This window comes from Ochlerotatus camptorhynchus, unplaced genomic scaffold (assembly GCF_037179485.1).
Source record: "Ochlerotatus camptorhynchus isolate MF236.1 unplaced genomic scaffold, CSIRO-AGI_Acam_v1.1 ptg000114l, whole genome shotgun sequence".
Lineage (NCBI taxonomy): Eukaryota > Metazoa > Arthropoda > Insecta > Diptera > Culicidae > Ochlerotatus > Ochlerotatus camptorhynchus.
This window is the reverse complement of record NW_027040604.1, coordinates 35,044-54,157: the sequence shown is the minus strand read 5'-3', so window position 1 is coordinate 54,157 and position 19,114 is coordinate 35,044. Positions and strand designations below refer to the sequence as shown.

The 19,114-nt window shown below is 38.8% G+C and overlaps 2 protein-coding genes across 4 annotated transcripts in view; one reads left to right on the top strand and one right to left on the bottom strand.

Moving 5' to 3' along the window:
• The window catches only part of LOC135699743 (uncharacterized), a 46,804-nt gene extending 43,946 nt beyond the window's left edge, over positions 1-2,858 (top strand). For all 3 annotated transcript variants that reach the window (XM_065220057.1, XM_065220056.1, XM_065220055.1), the window contains one exon: positions 1,391-2,858. In XM_065220057.1, the coding sequence (XP_065076129.1) occupies positions 1,391-2,188 (798 nt within the window). In that variant the 3' untranslated portion in view covers positions 2,189-2,858. The remainder of the gene's footprint in view (positions 1-1,390) is intronic.
• An 11,814-nt stretch (positions 2,859-14,672) lies between these two features.
• pix (ATP-binding cassette sub-family E member 1 pix) lies at positions 14,673-17,364 on the bottom strand. The gene is made up of 5 exons (XM_065220003.1): positions 17,262-17,364; positions 16,843-17,056; positions 15,447-16,777; positions 15,143-15,377; positions 14,673-15,078 (listed from the first exon to the last, which is right to left on the bottom strand). Exons 2-5 carry the CDS (start codon positions 17,053-17,055, stop codon positions 15,028-15,030), a joined length of 1,830 nt encoding a protein of 609 aa, XP_065076075.1. The 5' UTR covers position 17,056; positions 17,262-17,364; the 3' UTR covers positions 14,673-15,027.
• Between the last annotated feature and the right edge of the window lie 1,750 nt (positions 17,365-19,114).

Below are 19,114 nucleotides of genomic sequence, written 5' to 3'. Positions count from 1 at the left end.
GTATCAGAAAATGGAAGAGTGGCCAGTCTTTTTGATATGTTGTCTTCGATTTTAGCGAAGCTGAGTAAACGGAACTTTAATTTGTGTTTGATTCTGCAATCGTGCAGCCGTTTAGTGACTCGCTCATCTGATAAAGTGTGAACTATGGCTAGCATAACTGTGCCTCTAATTTGCTTCATCTAATAATTGCCTATTTTTGGAACTTTATTGGTACCGTAAGACGGGGTAACATTGATAGTTTTTTTAAGTAAATATTTTTTACAGCAATTTTTTTTTAAATAAGTATTGATGATCCTTGAGTCAATTCGTTAGTTATATGCTTGACGGCAATTAAATCATTTGCACTATTTTTTTTTTGTCTTGTGGCCGAACATCAGTATTTTGATTTGGGGTTACTTTGCATGTAGAAGAAAATGCGTGAAACTTAAATAATTTCAAGAACTAATGAAATATGCAACTTTGAATGAGTATATAATCAGCAAACATCATAAGTAATAAGAATTCACCATTTAATTTGTGATGGCTATATTGGAAATACATTTCATAAGTGATAGTTTTAGCGGCGCCGGTAGTGTAGTGGTAAGCGTGATTGCCTCTCGGCCCAGTCGGCGCCGCCGGGATTTTCTGAGGCATGAAATCTGTGATCCTAGAAGGGAAGTAAACGAGGAAGTAAATCCGTTGGTCCCCGGTTCATGAGTTGATGGGTCGATAGGTACGGTCCAGGTGTGGGAGCTGCCTCCCTGGCGTCGGTAGCATTGGTGCTAAGCACGGAAAACAAGATCGACGGAAAACAAATCAAAACAAAAAAGTGATGGTTTGAGTGTTTTTTCAAACAGGCGGTAGAAAATTGAATTTTAATATGTTTGTAAAAAAACACATACAATATAAAAACTATATACTATATCAACGGAAATGCCCTAAGCTACAATATGGAATCAATGTTTCCAATTCGGAAAAGGCGCGGAGAGTAAATTTAATCATTTTATTCTAGTTACCCGCATTATCGAAGATACCCCGTTTTACGGTACCCTCAATCTAATCCACAATACCTTTAGTGCCAACATTTCAAAGGGGCGTAATTGCTTTTGTCATCAATGGATTTAGTTGTTGATTTCTCGCAAATAAAAGCCCCTCCCCACCAAATTAACAGCACGTACTGGTAGAGGAAACATTCCTCTACCTATTGGTGTCATTAATTTTCATGAATGAGCTTATGTTCACGAGAAATCGACGGCTAAAGTTATTGTTCACAAATGCAATTACGCCCCTTTTAAATGTTGGCACTGACTTATGAATGATATGCCATCTAAATTTTTTTTATTACTGTCTTAAATGCCATCTAAATTAGCTTAGTTCAAATCACGCATAACCGTTTCTATCTCCTTTCCAGGAGCTAGCCAACTTCCACGCCGTTTCCCTAGCGATGAAACTAGTCAAACCGGTCCAGTTTCACACCATGAAGGAAAAGGTCACGGAAATCGTCTACAACGACGCTGCAGCAGAGTTCTATACCCACTCGTTGGAAACGTCCCTTCGAGGCGCTCTGGACAGTCTTCACTACAGCAACAAGAATGGCCACCTGGATGCCCCTATTAAGGCCATTGAAAGGCTCAGCGGTCGGTTGTATCAAATCATGTCCACTGCCGTGCGTAACAGCCACGAGCCAATGAAAGTCGTATGTCACGGTGATACCTGGGTGAACAATCTCATGTTCAACAAACCTTACGATCAGGTCAAACTGATCGATTTGCAAACCATGCGGTACACCTCGCCGGTCATCGATATACTACATCTTCTGTACACCAGCACCGGTACCGAAATAAGAACCAACTACACAGATAAACTCATTCGAAACTACCAGGAATCCCTGATAACCGCTCTACGATCGTACGTACCTGTTAGCAAAAGTTTTGTTCTACCCGAACTAGAAGCCACCTTCAGCTACAAGAACATCCGAGCCGAATACGATGATCGGATCCTGTACGGGCTCGGTATTGCCATGTGGCTCCTGCCAGCGGTCACCTTCTATCCGGATCAAATTCCCGACTTGGACACGGTCACTATGAACGATTTCAAGACCAAGAACCACGAAAAGACCATCGCCCAGATGCTTTCGCCGGATTATCACACCCGCATGAGGGACACCGTGTTGGAGTTCTACAGAAAGGGCTTCTTGGATAATGTCTAAACTTTGTGGGACGCAAGAGGAAGGATTTTAATTTAGTATTAATAGTTCAAATAGCCACACTCGAATGCCATTCCAATGTTTTGATTTGAAACCAAGGTCTTACGTTTTAATTCGAATGTATATAAATTCATAGCAGAACTTCAATTCATCGCCCAGATAGCAGTACACAAACTAGCTAGTCAAATGAAAAATTTGTATCACTGTAGGTAAATAACCTTATAGTCAAAACACATACGGAAAAGCCAACTAAAATAGCTTTGAAATTCTAACCAAATGTTGCAATAGACTAAATCAATATATTTATCATAAAAGTTTTAAGAATAGAAATAGTAAGTGCAACAAACACATTTGCGCAATAAACTTTTTGCCATCAAAGGCACTTAACTATACCTATCATATTTCCAATTATATCAGTAATGTAGCAGTGCAACCTGTATTACATAAGAAATGGTTTATTTAGTGAAAGGTATAGTTATAAATATAGGTATCGAAAGTAAATCTTAAACAAAAAACAGGAAAGAATGGACGCCTTATACTTGCGAAGAGTGTAACAACTGTGAATAGCAATCTCATGTGGAAGAGTTGTCGGTTAAATGTATATGAAACTTACTAGGAAATAAAACCACTGCATTGTTGTTTTTGCTACCGGCAAACTACAAATAAACTAGACACTATCTAATGCTTTTGACGTTACTATCAGAGATAGTAGGTAGTAGAAGGCGCCAAGCGAGCAAAGATTGTTTATATTTTAATTGTAATGATAATTACACGTCCCTTTGTTGGTCAATCAGGATTGCACCGGATTTCCAGTCCAGGTGATCATTTGCTACTGCACGATAACTACTAAAGCTGCTGTGGTGCAGCGCGTGAAAGCTATAAAATTTAAATGCAAATAGGTTGTCACTGCCCGGGACTATTAATGTAAATAAAATAAATCTGATTTTAAGGTTCTGTTTGAATCCTATCTAAATCACTTGATTACATAGCTTTGCTAGTAATAACTACTTCAAACTTTCATGTATCTTCACAATTTCTTTCATTATCAATCACTAATGTCTCGTTCAGGCTACAGAGTTTTACAGTTTACATAGGCGTTATAATAATTATAGACTAGAACGCTGTCCAGACTGAGCAGTTATAACACCGACGAAGTTATAACATGTTAATTATTGCAACACAGTAACCATCATCAAGATAGCGTTATAACATGTTATATCGCTATCTTGATGGTGGTTTACCAAGTAACCATAGGCACGTTGTTTCGCCTTTTTGGCTATATACGGGCCTATGGTTACTTTGGTTATGTGTTGCAATTATTTGACGAGCGTAATAATACACTGGTGGACATAAGTATTCGTCACACGCTCATTATCATTGTTCATGTTACTTTACGGAAAATGTATTTACTATCAACGTAATAATTCGAGTGAAAAAGACTCTCCGCATTGTTCTTTAACTGATGAGTCGAAGTTATAAAAGAACCATTCGATTTTTCGTAGATACTGGCCATAAAATACTTCAGTATCCTTTTTTTGGGTGGACAAAAGTATTCGTCACGGAATTGAGATTATTTTAATATCCAAGCCAAAAATCTGGGAACACTGCAAATTAATGAATTTGACATTTTCCATTCACTAATGTTTACTTTTTGTCAAATTCGACTGCTCTTGCGCGATCTTTATCCGATTTCAAAAAAAATGGGTAGAAAAGGCAAAGAAACTACGGTGGAAGAGAGAAAAATCATCTTGAATTTGTTTAAGTTGGGAAAAACTGTTTCCGAAATAGCTGAGAGTGTTGGTAGGCCCAGAACAACGGTTCAGGACATAATCAAACGATACAAAAATGGCGAAAACCTCAGCAATAAGGCTAGAACAGGACGTCCCTGCAGGTTGACGGACAGAGAAAAGCGAAAAATTGTACAAATTATTGGGAAAGAACCGAAAGTATCTTCATCAAAAGTGCGAGCGGAGTTACTGGAGTTCAGTGGAAAAGAAGTTAACTCCAGAACAGTGCGCAGAGTGTTGAATAAAGCCCAGTATAATGCGCGTGTGTGCCGTAAAAAACCTTTAATAAGTAAGGTTAATCAGGCTAAGAGATTGAACTTCGCAAAAGAGTACCAGAATCACCCAACCAGCTTCTGGAACAAAGTGCTATTCTCCGATGAAAGTAAATTTAATGTTTATAGATCAGATGGACGAGTTCTGGTATGGCGGAGACCAGGCACTGAGCTGCAGAAGAAGAACATCCAAACTACCGTCAAACATGGGGGTTCATCAGTGATGGTCTGGGGTTGTATGGCTGCATCTGGTGTTGGGGAATTGGTGTTTATTGATGGAATCATGAAAAAAGAGGAGTATTTGAATATTTTGAAACAAAATATGAAGCAAAGTGCTGTAAAGTTGGGCATAGGGGACGAATTCTATTTCCAACAAGACAACGACCCGAAGCACACCGCGGAAGTTGTACGTCTTTGGCTTCTTTATAATACTCCTCACCAGCTCAAAACACCACCCCAGTCACCGGATATGAATCCAATCGAACATCTGTGGGATGTTCTTGATCGGCGCGTTCGACAACATCACATAACCTCACAAAAACAGTTGAGAGAAATCCTTCGTGAAGAATGGTATAAGATAGAACCCTCGGTCTGTGAAAAACTGGTTCACTCGATGCAAAACCGATTGAAAGAGGTCATCAGACAAAGAGGATTAAATACAAGTTATTAATAATTTGAATAATTTCCCCAATGATGATTTTCCAGAGAGATTTTCTTAATGACGAATACTTTTGTCCAGCTGAATTTAGAGTAATTGTTAATGTTTTCGCAATATCATCAGCTTACATTCGTTTTGTTGGATTTTTAATAAAGGGAACTGCGAATGAACCTTGGTTGTTTTATTTGAAGTACACTTTGTTACGAAATAAAATCACACCGCCTAGAAAAATATCACGAAAACATGATACATGTGCACGACGAATACTTATGTCCATCATGTTATAACTCTGTAGTCTGGATGTAGCATTATACCATAGAGGTAACTCTAAGACTTGAAGGCCCCGAAATAACGTGCTCAACTTTTTGGCTCAGCTCTGGTACTCTCTTCGGTCCCAAGCTAATCGATTCACCCCTCGAAACATAGGAAAATCCACTAACCCCTCATTTTATCTGTCAAACTTTCATAGCGAATCAAAACAAACATAGTGTAGTAGTAGAATTTCAACTAGAATGGGGTACCTTAATCGTTTGCTTGGGACCAATAGGCAAGTCAAGTAGTGAGCCAATTTAAAATCGTTAGTTTCGTATTGATTGTTGATTATACTACGTTCAGACTGTATGTTATAACTCTGTAGTCTGGATGTAGCATTATACTACGTTCAGACTAGAAACACTGGAATAAGAGACCAGCGGAGACACTGTTATGATTCCAATCGAACTGTCAAAAGCGGTTTCAATCTGCAACTGCAATGTTTACAAATGGTTTGCTTCAATTAGGGAGGAGTATTAAAATCGTTTATCAATCACTCATGAACTCGACCGTGCATTGGCGAAGTCACTCGCAAGCAGTTACAAATGCAAGTGATGCCAGGATTGCTTTGATGTTTATCTCAAGGTTTATCTTGTTGCCAAATTCATGTTTTTTTTTCTCCGCTGGTCTCTTATTCCAGTGTTTCTAGTTCAGACTACAGAGTTAAAACATTATAGTGGTTTCTGTCAAGCTTGCAAATCCTCATTACAGCTAAAATGCTATTTTTCGGATTTATGAAGCTATGAAATATTTTAATGGGAATTCTTATTGACAAGATGCTAGAAGAGAAGGTAAAGTATTTGTATGATACATAAAACATGTTAATTTAGCTTTCAGAGGGTCACAATAGCGATTAGCTGTAACGATGAGCAACGTGATGAACGAGCAATCAGAGATCATAAAATCGCTAGTTGTGACCTTCTGAAAGCAAAATTGATAAATTGTGTGTGTCATACACAAACTTTACCACCCAATCTTGCTTCTTACAAATAAAAATTATCATTGTAGTATCTCATAGTTTCATAATTCCAAAAATTAGCATTTTAGCTGTAATGAGCAATTGCAAGCCTGGTTTCTGTGTTGCAATTATTTGAAAACCGTTATAACATGTTATAACTGCTCAGTCTGGACAGCGCTTAAGTGTTCATTTAAACATAACATGTTATACCAATCACCCTGCCCTGACAAAATGTTTGTTGGGAATTCCTTAACTTGTATTCGAGGGGCTGTCAACTTGAGTATTTTCGATTCATCTACCCGAATTGAACTTTGTATTGTTCTGTATTTATGTATTTTTGTATTAAAGTGCATTAAATTCATTATAAAATGCATTTTTCGTATACAATGTATTTTTGATGTATTTTCGAGTATTTTATTTATGGTATTTTAGTTTCAACGTGTACACATTTAAGTATTTTTATGGATTTTTTGAGTATTTTTCGAAGTGTATATTTAGAATTCAGCTGGCTTATGAAGTTGATCGCCCCTCGCTTGTATTGTATATATTGTATGTAAAGAATACCAGTGATATCACTCCCAACAACAATGAGTAGCCATTAGACAGTGGAATGTTCTCCTCGTATGACTTGATCAAGTACGATACCTGGTTGTATTCAATTTACCATTGTATGAAGGGCCAAAAACGGAGGGTGGACCCGTAAGCAGAGACACTTACGCGTGATTCAAGGGAGCAAGAAGAATCTCCTTCCAATAATAAAAGTATTCCAACTCGATACAGAACAAGCCATCATACGAGGGGATTTCCCAATGAGTGGGGAGAAGAGGCCACCTCCAATTCACGAAATGTTAACAACAGGGAGTTGGCAATTTCACTTTCCCCATCCGAATCGCCATTCAATCAGGCGATGGTCCCATTCCTACTAAATGAATTTATATGTTTATATGAAAATATGTATAATATTAACCATGATTTCTGCTCAGTAAGCGAAACCAATACCTTCAGGGTAATCGAGCACCTCAAAACCACAACACTCCACGACAAAATATGATCAAGTTTTCGCCTGGTATGTAAAGAACAACAGAGATACGCGATAATTCACATAGTTTCTGCGGTTGATAGTTAATTTTAAATAAACGAATGGTACTGCCAACGGCGACTACCATGACGGCAACAGCGAACGTAGAACTCACCATTTGTCAAGGATATAACACCTTTGCTTGGCACCTCCACTGAATCTTCATGGTCACCATCTGCCACTGTCTGCAAAAATATCTAATAGCAATAACCTGTGTTGTGATACTTCCTTCAACGAAAACAAATGTGCTTGCATTGCCATGGTCATCGGGTCTAAAGTAGTTGGTCCACCGAGCACTTGAAATGAGCGGTCCGTACATCATTGAGTCATTATAGAGATTAGTTAGATTTCTCAATGTTTTGATTTTATCCTAACGAAACTTCAATATTATTTTAATATCCATTAGTTTGTAATAACACTTTTAACTATAACTTAAAGGAATTTTACAAGATGAGTCGGAGGAATAAAAAACAGGTGTTGTTTGTTCTGCAGTCAACAGAATCTGAGCTCTAGCGCCAGTTCTATGTGCTTTACCTATAGGTGAAGCAGTGCCTCTTACGAATGTATAAGTAAGCGGGGCAAAATTTATGGGTGGTAGTGTGGTCCCGTGTACCCGAAGCTTCAGGCACAAGAGACAATACAGTTGCGACGTCACAATCACGATTTTTGTTCGGAGAGTTGGTTCTTGGGTCGTCACCAGTTTTCATCTCCGAAAATCAGGCATAACATTTGATAACGGCACAAAAGCATTTGTAAACAAACTTTCTAAGGCCCTTTACACGCGAACCAAAGTACGCCCACGCAAACCAACAACATCATCGGATAGGGGTAACTATCACCTTTCCGAAAGTGGTATTGGTTTGCGTGAGCGTACTTTAGTTCGCGTGTAAAGGGCCTTAGAAAGTTTGTTTACAAATGCTTTTGTGCCGTTATCAAATGTTATGCCTGAAATGTTTCGTAGTATTGCTCTCAAACACAAACAAACACTATCATGTGCCACTCCTGTATGTATATCTCATTGGTGCCAGCTCGCTGTGTTTATTTATTTTTTACAAACATTAATTCTTCGAGTGCTACACAGAACCACAAACGAAGTGACAGACGGAGCGGCTCGAAAACTTTGGTGACTAACCTGCTATTGCAATTTTTCAGTGTACCACATGGCAACACCACTACTACTGGATTGTACCACATGGCAACACTACTACTAGATTGAACTAGCATTTTAACCGAATGTACTAGAATGTTTTGGTTCTATCTCTTTCACTCTACTCAAAACTGAAATACATAAAAAAATGACAAAATGATACGCACTCTTTGCACACTGTCAAAGAATCATTGTACACAAAATCAACTTTGTTCAAATCAAAACAAAAAAACTAACCCATCTGGTGGATGATGGCACAAGCTTCCAAGAAAATTCTATTACAGTGAACCACATTATTTTAATGGATTTCTTCGCCAGTAAGTCGTCTGTTACTTCGTTTGTGACAGAACCGTTAGCTTATCGTTTTAAGGGTGGTATACACCATAATTATAGCATAGACAAACAGACACATACATAACTCATTGAACTTTTCACATTGTAAACACTACCCTAGGGGGACGACTCTATCTACGATACAGAAAAGATTGTGTTTTGCTGTGGCTAGCTACACGCACGCTGAGTAGATAAAAGGAAGATTTATGTCGATTTTGAAGATTTCCTGCAAAAAGATGAAGCGCGATGCAAGTAGATGCAAGAATTGATTGATTTTTCGAAGATTGATTCGCTAATGTGAGATTTTTCGAGCATCTAGAATTGAGATTTAGATGTGTCGCCCCCCTCGACACTGCCACCATCTGTCTATACACTCAACAGATTACTGTAGTGTTCAAACGTCAAACGCAAGGAAATTTATAATTCGCGCCACAAATGGCAGTATTGACAACTTTTTTAAAACTTAAGTGAGATTTTTAGCTCATTGGATAGTTCATGCCGGCGCCGGTGGTGTAGTGGTAAGCGTGACTGCTTTCTAACACCCCAATGGGTCTGGGTTCAATCCCAGCCGAGGTCGGTGGGATGTTTCTGAGGCATAAAAATCTCTGGTCACGTCTTCCTTCGGAAGGGAAGTAAAGCCGTTGGTCCCGGCCCATGTATGTTGAATGGGTGCGATATCCTACGCAGGTGTGGAAGCTGCCTTTCTGCACATTCGATTGCCGTCAATGGATGGCAATCGATGTCCGTCGGTGATTGGCACTAGATTGCGGAACAGAAACCGACGTTAAATAAAGGAAATAAGAAGAAGAAGGATAGTTCATCTCGTTGAAGGTATTGCCTACTAAGAAATATTTAAATATACCGTTAAAAGCAATTTCGATGATCATTTTGAGAGTGTTATGTCTGCTTGTCTGTTATCATATCTTCACTATCGCAACTTCGAGTAATCCGCGAAAATACTTGCATTTTTCTCTGGCACTTTTGAGCTAACTGCAATCACTCTCTCATACTTGAAATGTGCCACGACCAAATTGGCACAACGACGCCCTCTGACCAACACGCAGGGCTTGTTGGGATTTCCTTAACTTGTTGGTAGATAACAATCTACCTACAAGCTCCTTGACTCTCTAATCGATTGACTTCTCAATTACACATATCACATATTCCTCGATATAACGTAACTTTAGGAACTTAAAAAATATTTGCTGACTAATTCATTAACATAAACAAATTTCAATATTTTGATCATTTTGGTTAGTTCATCCATCAACATTTGATAAGCTCCAAGATCGTAATAAATTTTCCAAATTTCAGAATTTGAATGATTGTTTTTAAAGATAAATGCGATGCCAAAAATATACAAAAAAATAGATCATGAAAATTTTTAAAAATTATATAAATTTTAAAGAACTGAAAAAAATCTTCAGGAATTTTAAAAGTTCCCGGCAAGGATTTATTAGCTGTTTTTGCTGAGTTTCGGCCATAATTAATTTTGCAGGATCCTGGATTAGGTAAAAAAAAAGTAGTTAAATTTGAAAAATGGAGAAATTTTCAAAATATTGGAGAAATCGATAAATTGCTCACGTTGAAAATTAGCAAGGCTTTAGAATTCAGACAAATTTTCAGGATTCTGGCAATCTGACAATCTGGTATATTAATCCAATATTATCTGGTTCATAAGATTTTAAAGTAGAGTTTAGAAGGCTTTTGATAATTCTGACCAACCCTAGTATTTTTAATTACTTTAAAATTCTAAATTGCCATACAATTTCAGAATTTTAAAGTAATTCTGAAAAAAGTTGATATGGAAGTGTGAAGCGAGTTCCTTGAGTATTTGAAGGAGGATTCCAAAATAATTCTGAAAAGATTTTCGTCATAAATCTGATGACAATTGCATGAATATTGTGTGGAGCAAGCAAATAGAATTCTGAAGAGATATCATAGAAATTCTTAAAATTAGTTTTAAGTAACGTTGATGATACATTCATGGAATTTCTGGAAACATTTACAAGGATCTGAGATCTGATAACACTAATAAACAAATACCATAAACGAACTGTATCTCGGATTGGTAAACCATCCCACAAATGGTTTAAATGATACCCGAACACGTCGTTAAGCTCTCTTTTATGGTTATATTTATTAGGGAAGAATTCAACTCAATACTACCTAGGACACATCAAAGAGTAAGCAGCGAAGTACCTGCTCCTACAGGAAATTAAATTTAAGTTTACCTAACTTCTAAGTGAAAATGTCTTCTTCTTCTTGTTCGCATTTCAAGCTTATTACATATCGGATATTAGCTTATTGCGTGCTCTCAACTTAGTGTTCTAGATGCACTTTCACAGTTATTAATTGAGCGCTTCCGATGCCTGTACCATTTATGCATGAGTATAATTGGGTGGCAAGTACAATCATACTCTATGCCCTGAGAAGTCGAGAAATTTTCCAATCCGAAAAATTCCTAGACCGGACTGGGAATCGAACTCAGCCACCTCCAGCATGGTTTTGCTTTGTAGCTGCGCCTTTACCGATTGAGCTAATAAATTTGGTAAAATGCGATGTTTTTCTTCAGTCGATTATTAGTACAAGACACTCAAGAAGTCTGCACATTGTAGAAGAAATACGCGTATCAAGGATAAGCGAATAAGGTAGTGGAATTAAATGGAAATTACTAATCCTTCTCTCTATCTCAACATCTAGCACTTTCTGGGAGATTTTCAATCTAATTTAGGTACACGGCGAATGATAAAGACCCAAATTTGAATTTAGTTCACTCATAATCGCCAAAAGTGCAGAAACTCCGCGATGAGTAAAATTAGTCTCATGTTGCAAAATTCCCGCATTTGAGAAAAGTAAAGATTGGATTCACTCAGTCTATTGGTAGTACTCCGAGACTGAATAAAATTTTCGTCAATTTCCTCATTTTCTGGGTTTTCCACAGGAAACCATGACACAAATTTACTCATCGCTGAGTTCCTGCACTTTTGGCGATTATGAGTGAACTAAACTCAAATTTGGGTCGTTCTCATTCGCCGTGTGTTCCACTGCTTAGGTTCCCGAGAATACTTAAATTCCCCTGTCTAAATCCCGTTAAAATCATTTTTGTATCTACTTAGAAACAACTTGATGCATCAGCTATTTGAAATTTGACCACCTTTAATTGAGTCGAGACGATTCAATTTAGGCAAAAGTGGATTATCTCAAAGTGAGGTGATTTTTCAGGGCAAAAGCCCAGAAAAAGAATCTCGAATATGAAGAAAATCCGTGAAAAATTAACTCATTCTAGGAGTATACTAAAAGAACCGAGGGAAACCTCTATAGATTTTCCTCATATTCGAGAAGATTTCCTTGGGCAGCCCGGAAAATTCAACTCACTTTTAAGTAAATCCACTTTTTCCGAAATTGAGTTGACTCAATTTTGACCGTGCAGAAGCTTTCGTACATGTAAATAAATAGCTATAGGTATACTTGAAGGCGTTATACTGTGCTTCTATATATTAAGGCTCTGAACCATTTGGTGGATTATTTTAACTTTTGGTTAAAATTTGACAGATGAAAAGTTATCGATTAACCCTGCTATCCGAGCATGGTTATTTCTGACAGACAAGAAGTTAAATTTTGACAACCGTGGCTCGAAAACCGGTCGATCGACAGCACGGGGATTTTCGAACATAGAAAATAACTTTCGAAATGTCACTTTTAACCACGAGTTAAATTTAACTCGGCAAATGGTTCACAGCCTAAATAGTGACTATAAAAAGAACGCCCAAATGTAGGCTGCGAAATTTTATTTCACGGCCGATGAGATTAACTCAAAATAGTGTGGGTTTTCACACAAAATCGCTAAAACGTTGGCCACTCATGCTGCGGATACACTTGTATGACAAACTATGAGCAAAAGCATTATTTGTGATGATGATGATGATGATGATGATGATAATGATAGTGTTTAAATATCGATAGATATCCGGTTATCTATCTTATAAATTTGCATTTCATCTAGTTATGATTATTGTCAATAATACTTACATTTCGATAAAGATGGCGCTCCCTATTCTACCATTTATGTGATACCAATCTTCACAGAAGCCAACCTTGAATCGTAGACCAGGTCCATTAACAATACACTCGTTCCGAGAAGGGGCTCTATGGTACCACTCATACTGTATGGTCATCATCTTCTTCTTCAGGTTCACTCACCACCCGGAATGAACGCTCGGTGCTTCATAGATTTGATATGGTTAGTAATATCAAATAGTGCTACTTGCAAACGAAAAAGAGATACAACCAGGATTAGTATTTTAAGTAATAGCCTCGTTTGAATACTCAACTAACCATATCGTATCCCAGTGACATTCTCTCACTCTAAACCTACATTTAAAGTTATTTTTGTACATGGTATCTTGGATACTCACACAAATAATATATATAGGTAAAGCTCAAAAATACTGTTTTAAGTGCTAGTACTTTATAAACATCAAGCTGACCCATATAGAACCCTGCCAACCCACGGCGCCTGCACGGTGATGTTGGCCATCAGAATGGTTCATCGGTTACGAAGTGGAATACTCCTCAAACTGAAGCGATACATTTCTCAATGTTTCAACTTTATCCTAACGTAAACTTAATATTATCACCATATGGTCGTCGACACCCGAAACCCATCCCCCACACAAAATCAAATAAAAAGGTTTCTGTGTGGCAAGCAAACACGCATTAAATGTTTAAAAAAAAACCCATGGACACATTTGTACAATGTTTGTAGAGAGCTCATAATTTATTATACAAATAATGCTCATGCTCATAGTTTACCATACAAGTGTATCCGCGCCAATGAGATCTATTTTCCTCGCTTTACCTCGAAGATCGACGACAATTTTACGCAGTTTAGGAGTACCTAACCGACGTTTTTGCGCGTTTTCGCGAACGAAACTGCACGGACGATTAAACCGACTAAAATTTGATTTTCGTTTACCAAAATTTGCAAAACGTAGGTAAAGACTGAGTAATATTTTTCTCGAATTTCCAGGAAAAGCTTTTCGAATATGAGGAAAATTTTACTCACTCACTGAGAAATCCCACTTGAGTGAAATCCGACTCAAATTTGATGCGATGACAACTCAGATCTATTGATTAGCAAACTGCCCAAAAAAAAACGCTGGGTAGGCCTTTTTACGCTCTTGAGGAAATTATTGTATTAATTGTGTTTTATATTATTGGCTAAACTGCTACTTCAGCCTTATCGCCAAGCCACGTAAAAATATCTGTGCTTTCAACGTAGACAAGCCAACAATACATTTGGTAGCTATATAAACCTTACTTTGTTGTAGTAATAAATCGTTAAGATTGCATGATACGAATATGTAATCACCTCACACACGAAAAAGCGGTAATGTTCGATGTATGCTTAGTAGAACGGAACTAGATCGAATCCCTATCGAGATTGAGCCTACCTAAGTAGAAGTTTTCCAAAAACTACACGATGAATTAGAACGACCCAAATTTGAGTTTAGTTCACTCATAATCGCCAAAAGTGCAGGAACTCAGCGATGAGTAAATTTGTCTCATGGTTTCCTGTGGAAAACCTAAAAAAAATTGCCGGAATATAAGGAAATTGACGAAAATTTTATTCAGTCTCGGAGTAGTACCAACAGACTGAGTGAATCCAATCTTTACTTTTCTCAAATTGGGGAATTTATCCCTGGAAAATCCTGTGAAAAAATGAGGCAAATTTACTCATCGCTGAGTTCCTGCACTTTGTGATTTATGAGTTGGGTCGTTCTCATTCGCCGTGTATGCTCAATTGACAATCAATTCCATTCCAGATAAATTTGGAGAGTTTTTCTTTCATCAACCACGCAAGCAGCTGTCTTTTTACCAGATTTATTGTTCAAATAATAAGTAGCGTAAACGGCTGTTTTTTTTTTATGAATTCCATTAAGATTTCCTGCGCACTTTCCGCTTAGCGTATTTCTGCATGCCAATGTTCATATCCTTTCAATAAACTGCTTCTTAATATTTATAGGTATCGTATGCTCTAAAAATTAGAAAACTCTAAAAAAAAACTTCTACAAAAAGTTGGACCGATACTGTTTTTTGTAATGTACTAGTTAATCGTCAAGGTATCCAGTCCAACAACCTTTCAGTACTTATACCTGCTTTTTTTGCGTCCAAAACACAAGAACAATTAGCTGATTGTAGTTTTTTTTTGTAATAAATGAATACAATTTTCCTTCCATCATGTAAAACGAAACTGGATATGAATCAGACTAATACCAGTAGAGCAGAGTCGACTTAAGGTTCTTCGTAGAAGAAGTATTGACCGGCGCGTTTCTGCTCTGAATCCTGTAAAAATAAAAACGTGCAATTAGGTGGATTCCAATCGCCTTCAACAAATCGATTGCCATACCTTAACCGAGTTGGTCTTGTTGATTCTGGGTCTGAAATTGTTCGGGTCCCGTCGGAATGTTATCCCCAGCAGCTCTAGGAACCGGTTCATTCCGTTCAGCAACGATTGAGGCGTATGTGCAGTGGTATCGATCGATGGTTTTCCTTCGAATACAATAACCCGATCCGCGAGGTAGGTTGCCATGATAAAATCGTGCTCCACCACGAAACCGGTCTTCTTGGCGTGCAGAATGTATCTAAAAGTGGAATCGAAATAATTTAATTCGACTGCCTACAGCTCATACAGTTTGGGTTTAGAAACATACCTCTTGATCACCTTTGCCGCGATGAGACGTTGCTCGGAGTCCAGATAAGCCGAAGGTTCATCGATTAGATAGACGTCAGCTGGTTTACCCAGGCACAGAACAAGAGCTACACGTTGCAATTCACCTCCAGACAGATTCTGCACCTCCTGGTCCATAATTTCTTCTATCTTCATTGGCTTCATCACGTCGGCCATAAACTGCGGATGCACGTAGGCATCGCGGATCTTCTCGTGAAGCAACCAACGTACCGTACCTTGACTCTTGGGCGAGATTTTTTGGGGCTTGTAAGAAATGTTCAGACAGGGCAACTTTTCGGATTCTTCATCCGGTTCTAGATTACCAGCCAACATACGGATGAAGGTAGTCTTTCCGGTACCGTTTTCTCCGAGAAGCACAATGATTTCAGAATCGCTGAACTGACCGTCGTCCACGGTTAGCATAAAGCCACCGAGCTTCTTCTTCATCGATGGATAAACGTAGTGGCAAGTTCGCTTGATTTCCTCTTCCGAAGCCGATTCCGAAACCTTAAAGGTCAGCGATTCCGTACGGAAACGCATATTCTCGGTATGGACGTAACCATCCAAGAAAATGTTGATGCCTTCGCGAACAGAGAAAGGCATAGTGACGACACCGTAACATCCAGGAACTCCATATAGACAGCAAATGAAATCAGACAGATAATCCAAAACAGACAGATCGTGCTCGACCACAATGATAAACTTGTCCGGATGAATCAACGAACGAATCGTCAAAGCACAGTTCAACCGTTGCTTAACATCTAGATAGGAAGACGGCTCATCAAACATGAATATGTCTCCATCTTGGATGCACACCATGGCGCATGCAAAACGCTGTAGTTCTCCTCCGGATAGAGCTTGAATTTCACGATCGCGAATGTTATTCAGATCCAACATATTGCAAATTTCCTTTTGATTGTTCCGTTCATCCTTTTTATCCAATAATGCAGTAACCGTTCCCTTGACCGCCTTCGGAATCTGGTCCACATATTGAGGCTTGATCAGAGCACGTAGACTATCTTCCAGAATCTTGGTGAAATAGTTCTGCAATTCGTTCCCTCGGAAGTGAGCTAAAATCTCACTCCAATCCGGAGGATCAGAATAACGCCCCAGATTTGGCTTCAACTTTCCGGCCAAAATCTTCAGTGCAGTAGATTTACCGATACCATTCTGACCGACCAATCCCAGCACTTCTCCGGGACGTGGAATCGGCAAACGATGCAGCTTGAACGAGTTCTTCGAGTAACGATGGGTGGTATGTTTATCCAGATTACTGGGGATGTTGATGATGGTAATAGCCTCGAATGGGCATTTCTAAAACGACAAAGAAATGTATGAATCGAATATACAATACTCCGCTCTTCCACCCATTTACTTACCTTTACGCAAATACCGCACCCGATGCAGAGTTCCTCCGAAAGAGACGCAATTTTCGAGTCCATTGCTACCTCGATACAGAGCTTTCCCATCCGGACCACCGGACAGGACTTTTTGCATTCCTGGCGGCATCGCTTCGGTTTGCACTTGTCGGAGCTGACAATGGCAATACGAGTCTGCTTGTCAGTCTCCTCAGCTGCTCGGTTTCGTGACATTCTGTGGAGAAGTGAAAGGAAAACGCAAAAATTTTCTCTTTAGCCAGCTGGACACATCGTTATAACCTCACTTCAGAAACCCCCCCTAAGATCGATTGTTTACGACCCTTTTGATTGACTTCCCAACAGAACTTTAACAGATTCCAGTTCCAGACCGATCGCACCATACAATGAAATATTCAAAGTTATTATTAGTGATCACCTACCTGTCGAAATTCACGGATTTCAGACAGAAACGAAAGTTCGTGCGTGTCAGACGAAGTTTTCGCTGGCGAAAAAGATCACAGCAAAATACAGTGACAACCCAGTTGACGTTTGTCTACTCCCAATGACAGCTATGAATGCAATTTTTTATCACGCATGCACATGCACATAATATTCAAGCTTCACAATGCATGAGGTCCTAAGTAACAGTGATCGATTCTCTTCATTGACTTTTTCTTTCGTTAATATTTTGGGTTCAAAACCGTTTCTTGTCGTTTTTGTCATATTAGAAGCTAGATAATAGCTTCTTTCATCGATCTGTCTGCTGAAAATAGCTGGGAATATCAACATGGCCATGAGGATGCGAAGAGAAAGTCGACGAAGAGAATCTGCCAATGTTACTTAAGACCTAATGCATTGCTCAGCTTGAATATCAGTAAAAAGTGCATTGATTGCATCGGTGCCTTATCGGCCATTAATTTAGATGATAACATAAGAGCAAAGCTTGTAGTACGTACCCAGAATTGGGTTCTTTTTAATACCCCGTTCACCTAACAGCGTATATCACGTGTTATATAACTATTTTAAATAAGTGCGATGTGTAGGAGCGAGCTGTCAGTTTGTTAGTTTAGTGTCAAACAGTGAAGTTATTATTTTGCCTTGAATCTTGATTTAAAAATCGAGATGAAAGTCTTTGGGTTCGAAAAAAAATATCGTGTTCAGAAAATAGGTTTTTTTTAGATGATATGTAAAATCAGATATATTTTCAAAATCCATAAATTTAGCCCAGATAAATTTAGTTTCATACACCACATTGAAGGATACACTTATTCATACTAATTTATGTGGAATGTGCAAGGTTTACCACTTTATTCACCCCAGGATTCACCCCTTGTTTGTTGTGTACACCTTTGTACATATATTCATCTTGGCATGAGGGTGAACAATCAGAACAATACAATAAACATAAACAGAATACAAAGTTTCGCTACCGCGTTCTGATCGGTGTTTTTAGTGCTCGACAATAAATAAGATAAACGTTTAATCTCACGTGTGCTCTTTATTTTTCCACAACTGATCCGAATCCGTTCGCTGTTGTTCTGTTTCGCATTCCTGCCGTCAGGTTATGGGCCCAGTAGGATCGGATCGAAAAGTGAAAACGTTGAAAAGTTTTGGCCCGGTGTGACGCCATTCTTTTGTGCTTACCGCTACGTGCGATGTGTGGAAAGAACGTTCGAGAAGGACTCGAGCCGCGAGTGTTGTTCTTTTTTGATTGTGAGTTGAAAAATTAAATCGAAATGACGGACGCGAAGTTCTCGGTTCCAAAGCTCAATGGAACGAATTGGGCTACGTGGAAGATACGAGTGGAAAGTTTATTGTGTCGGGAAGATTTGTGGGACGTTGTTGTCAGTGATTCCCCGGCGGAAAATGCTCGTACTGCGGTATGGAAGACGAATGACCGGAAAGCAAAAGCCACGATCATTCTGCTACTTGAAGACAGCCAGCTCCCCATTGTGAAGAACTGTGTACTTGCTCACGATGTATTTGTGGCGCTGAAGAACTACCATCAAAAGTCATCTCGTTCAGTGCGCGTTTCGCTTTTGAAAAAGCTTTGCTGGACAAATATGTCGGAAGGAAGTGATACCGAACAGCACCTAGTGGAAATTGACGAGTTGTTTGACCGTCTTGACGCGGCCGGTACAGTGCTTGATGCAGATACGAAGATCTGCATGTTGTTGCGTAGTCTGCCGCCTTCGTTCGATGGGTTGGTTACCGCTCTTGACAGCCGCGCCGGGGATGATGTTACGATCGATGTAGTGAAATCAAAAATCGCGGACGAATACCACCGGCGGCT

What these genes read in the sequence shown, in the direction of transcription:
- pix (XM_065220003.1), bottom strand. Translation starts at nt 17,055, where the DNA reads ATGTCACGAAACCGAGCAGCTGAGGAGACTGACAAGCAGACTCGTATT. An exon ending in GGTGCGGTATTTGCGTAAAG is followed by an intron (nt 16,778 to 16,842) that starts GTAAGTAAATGG and finishes TTGTCGTTTTAG; the next exon opens with AAATGCCCATTCGAGGCTAT. An exon ending in GCGGCAAAGGTGATCAAGAG is followed by an intron (nt 15,378 to 15,446) that starts GTATGTTTCTAA and finishes TTCCACTTTTAG; the next exon opens with ATACATTCTGCACGCCAAGA.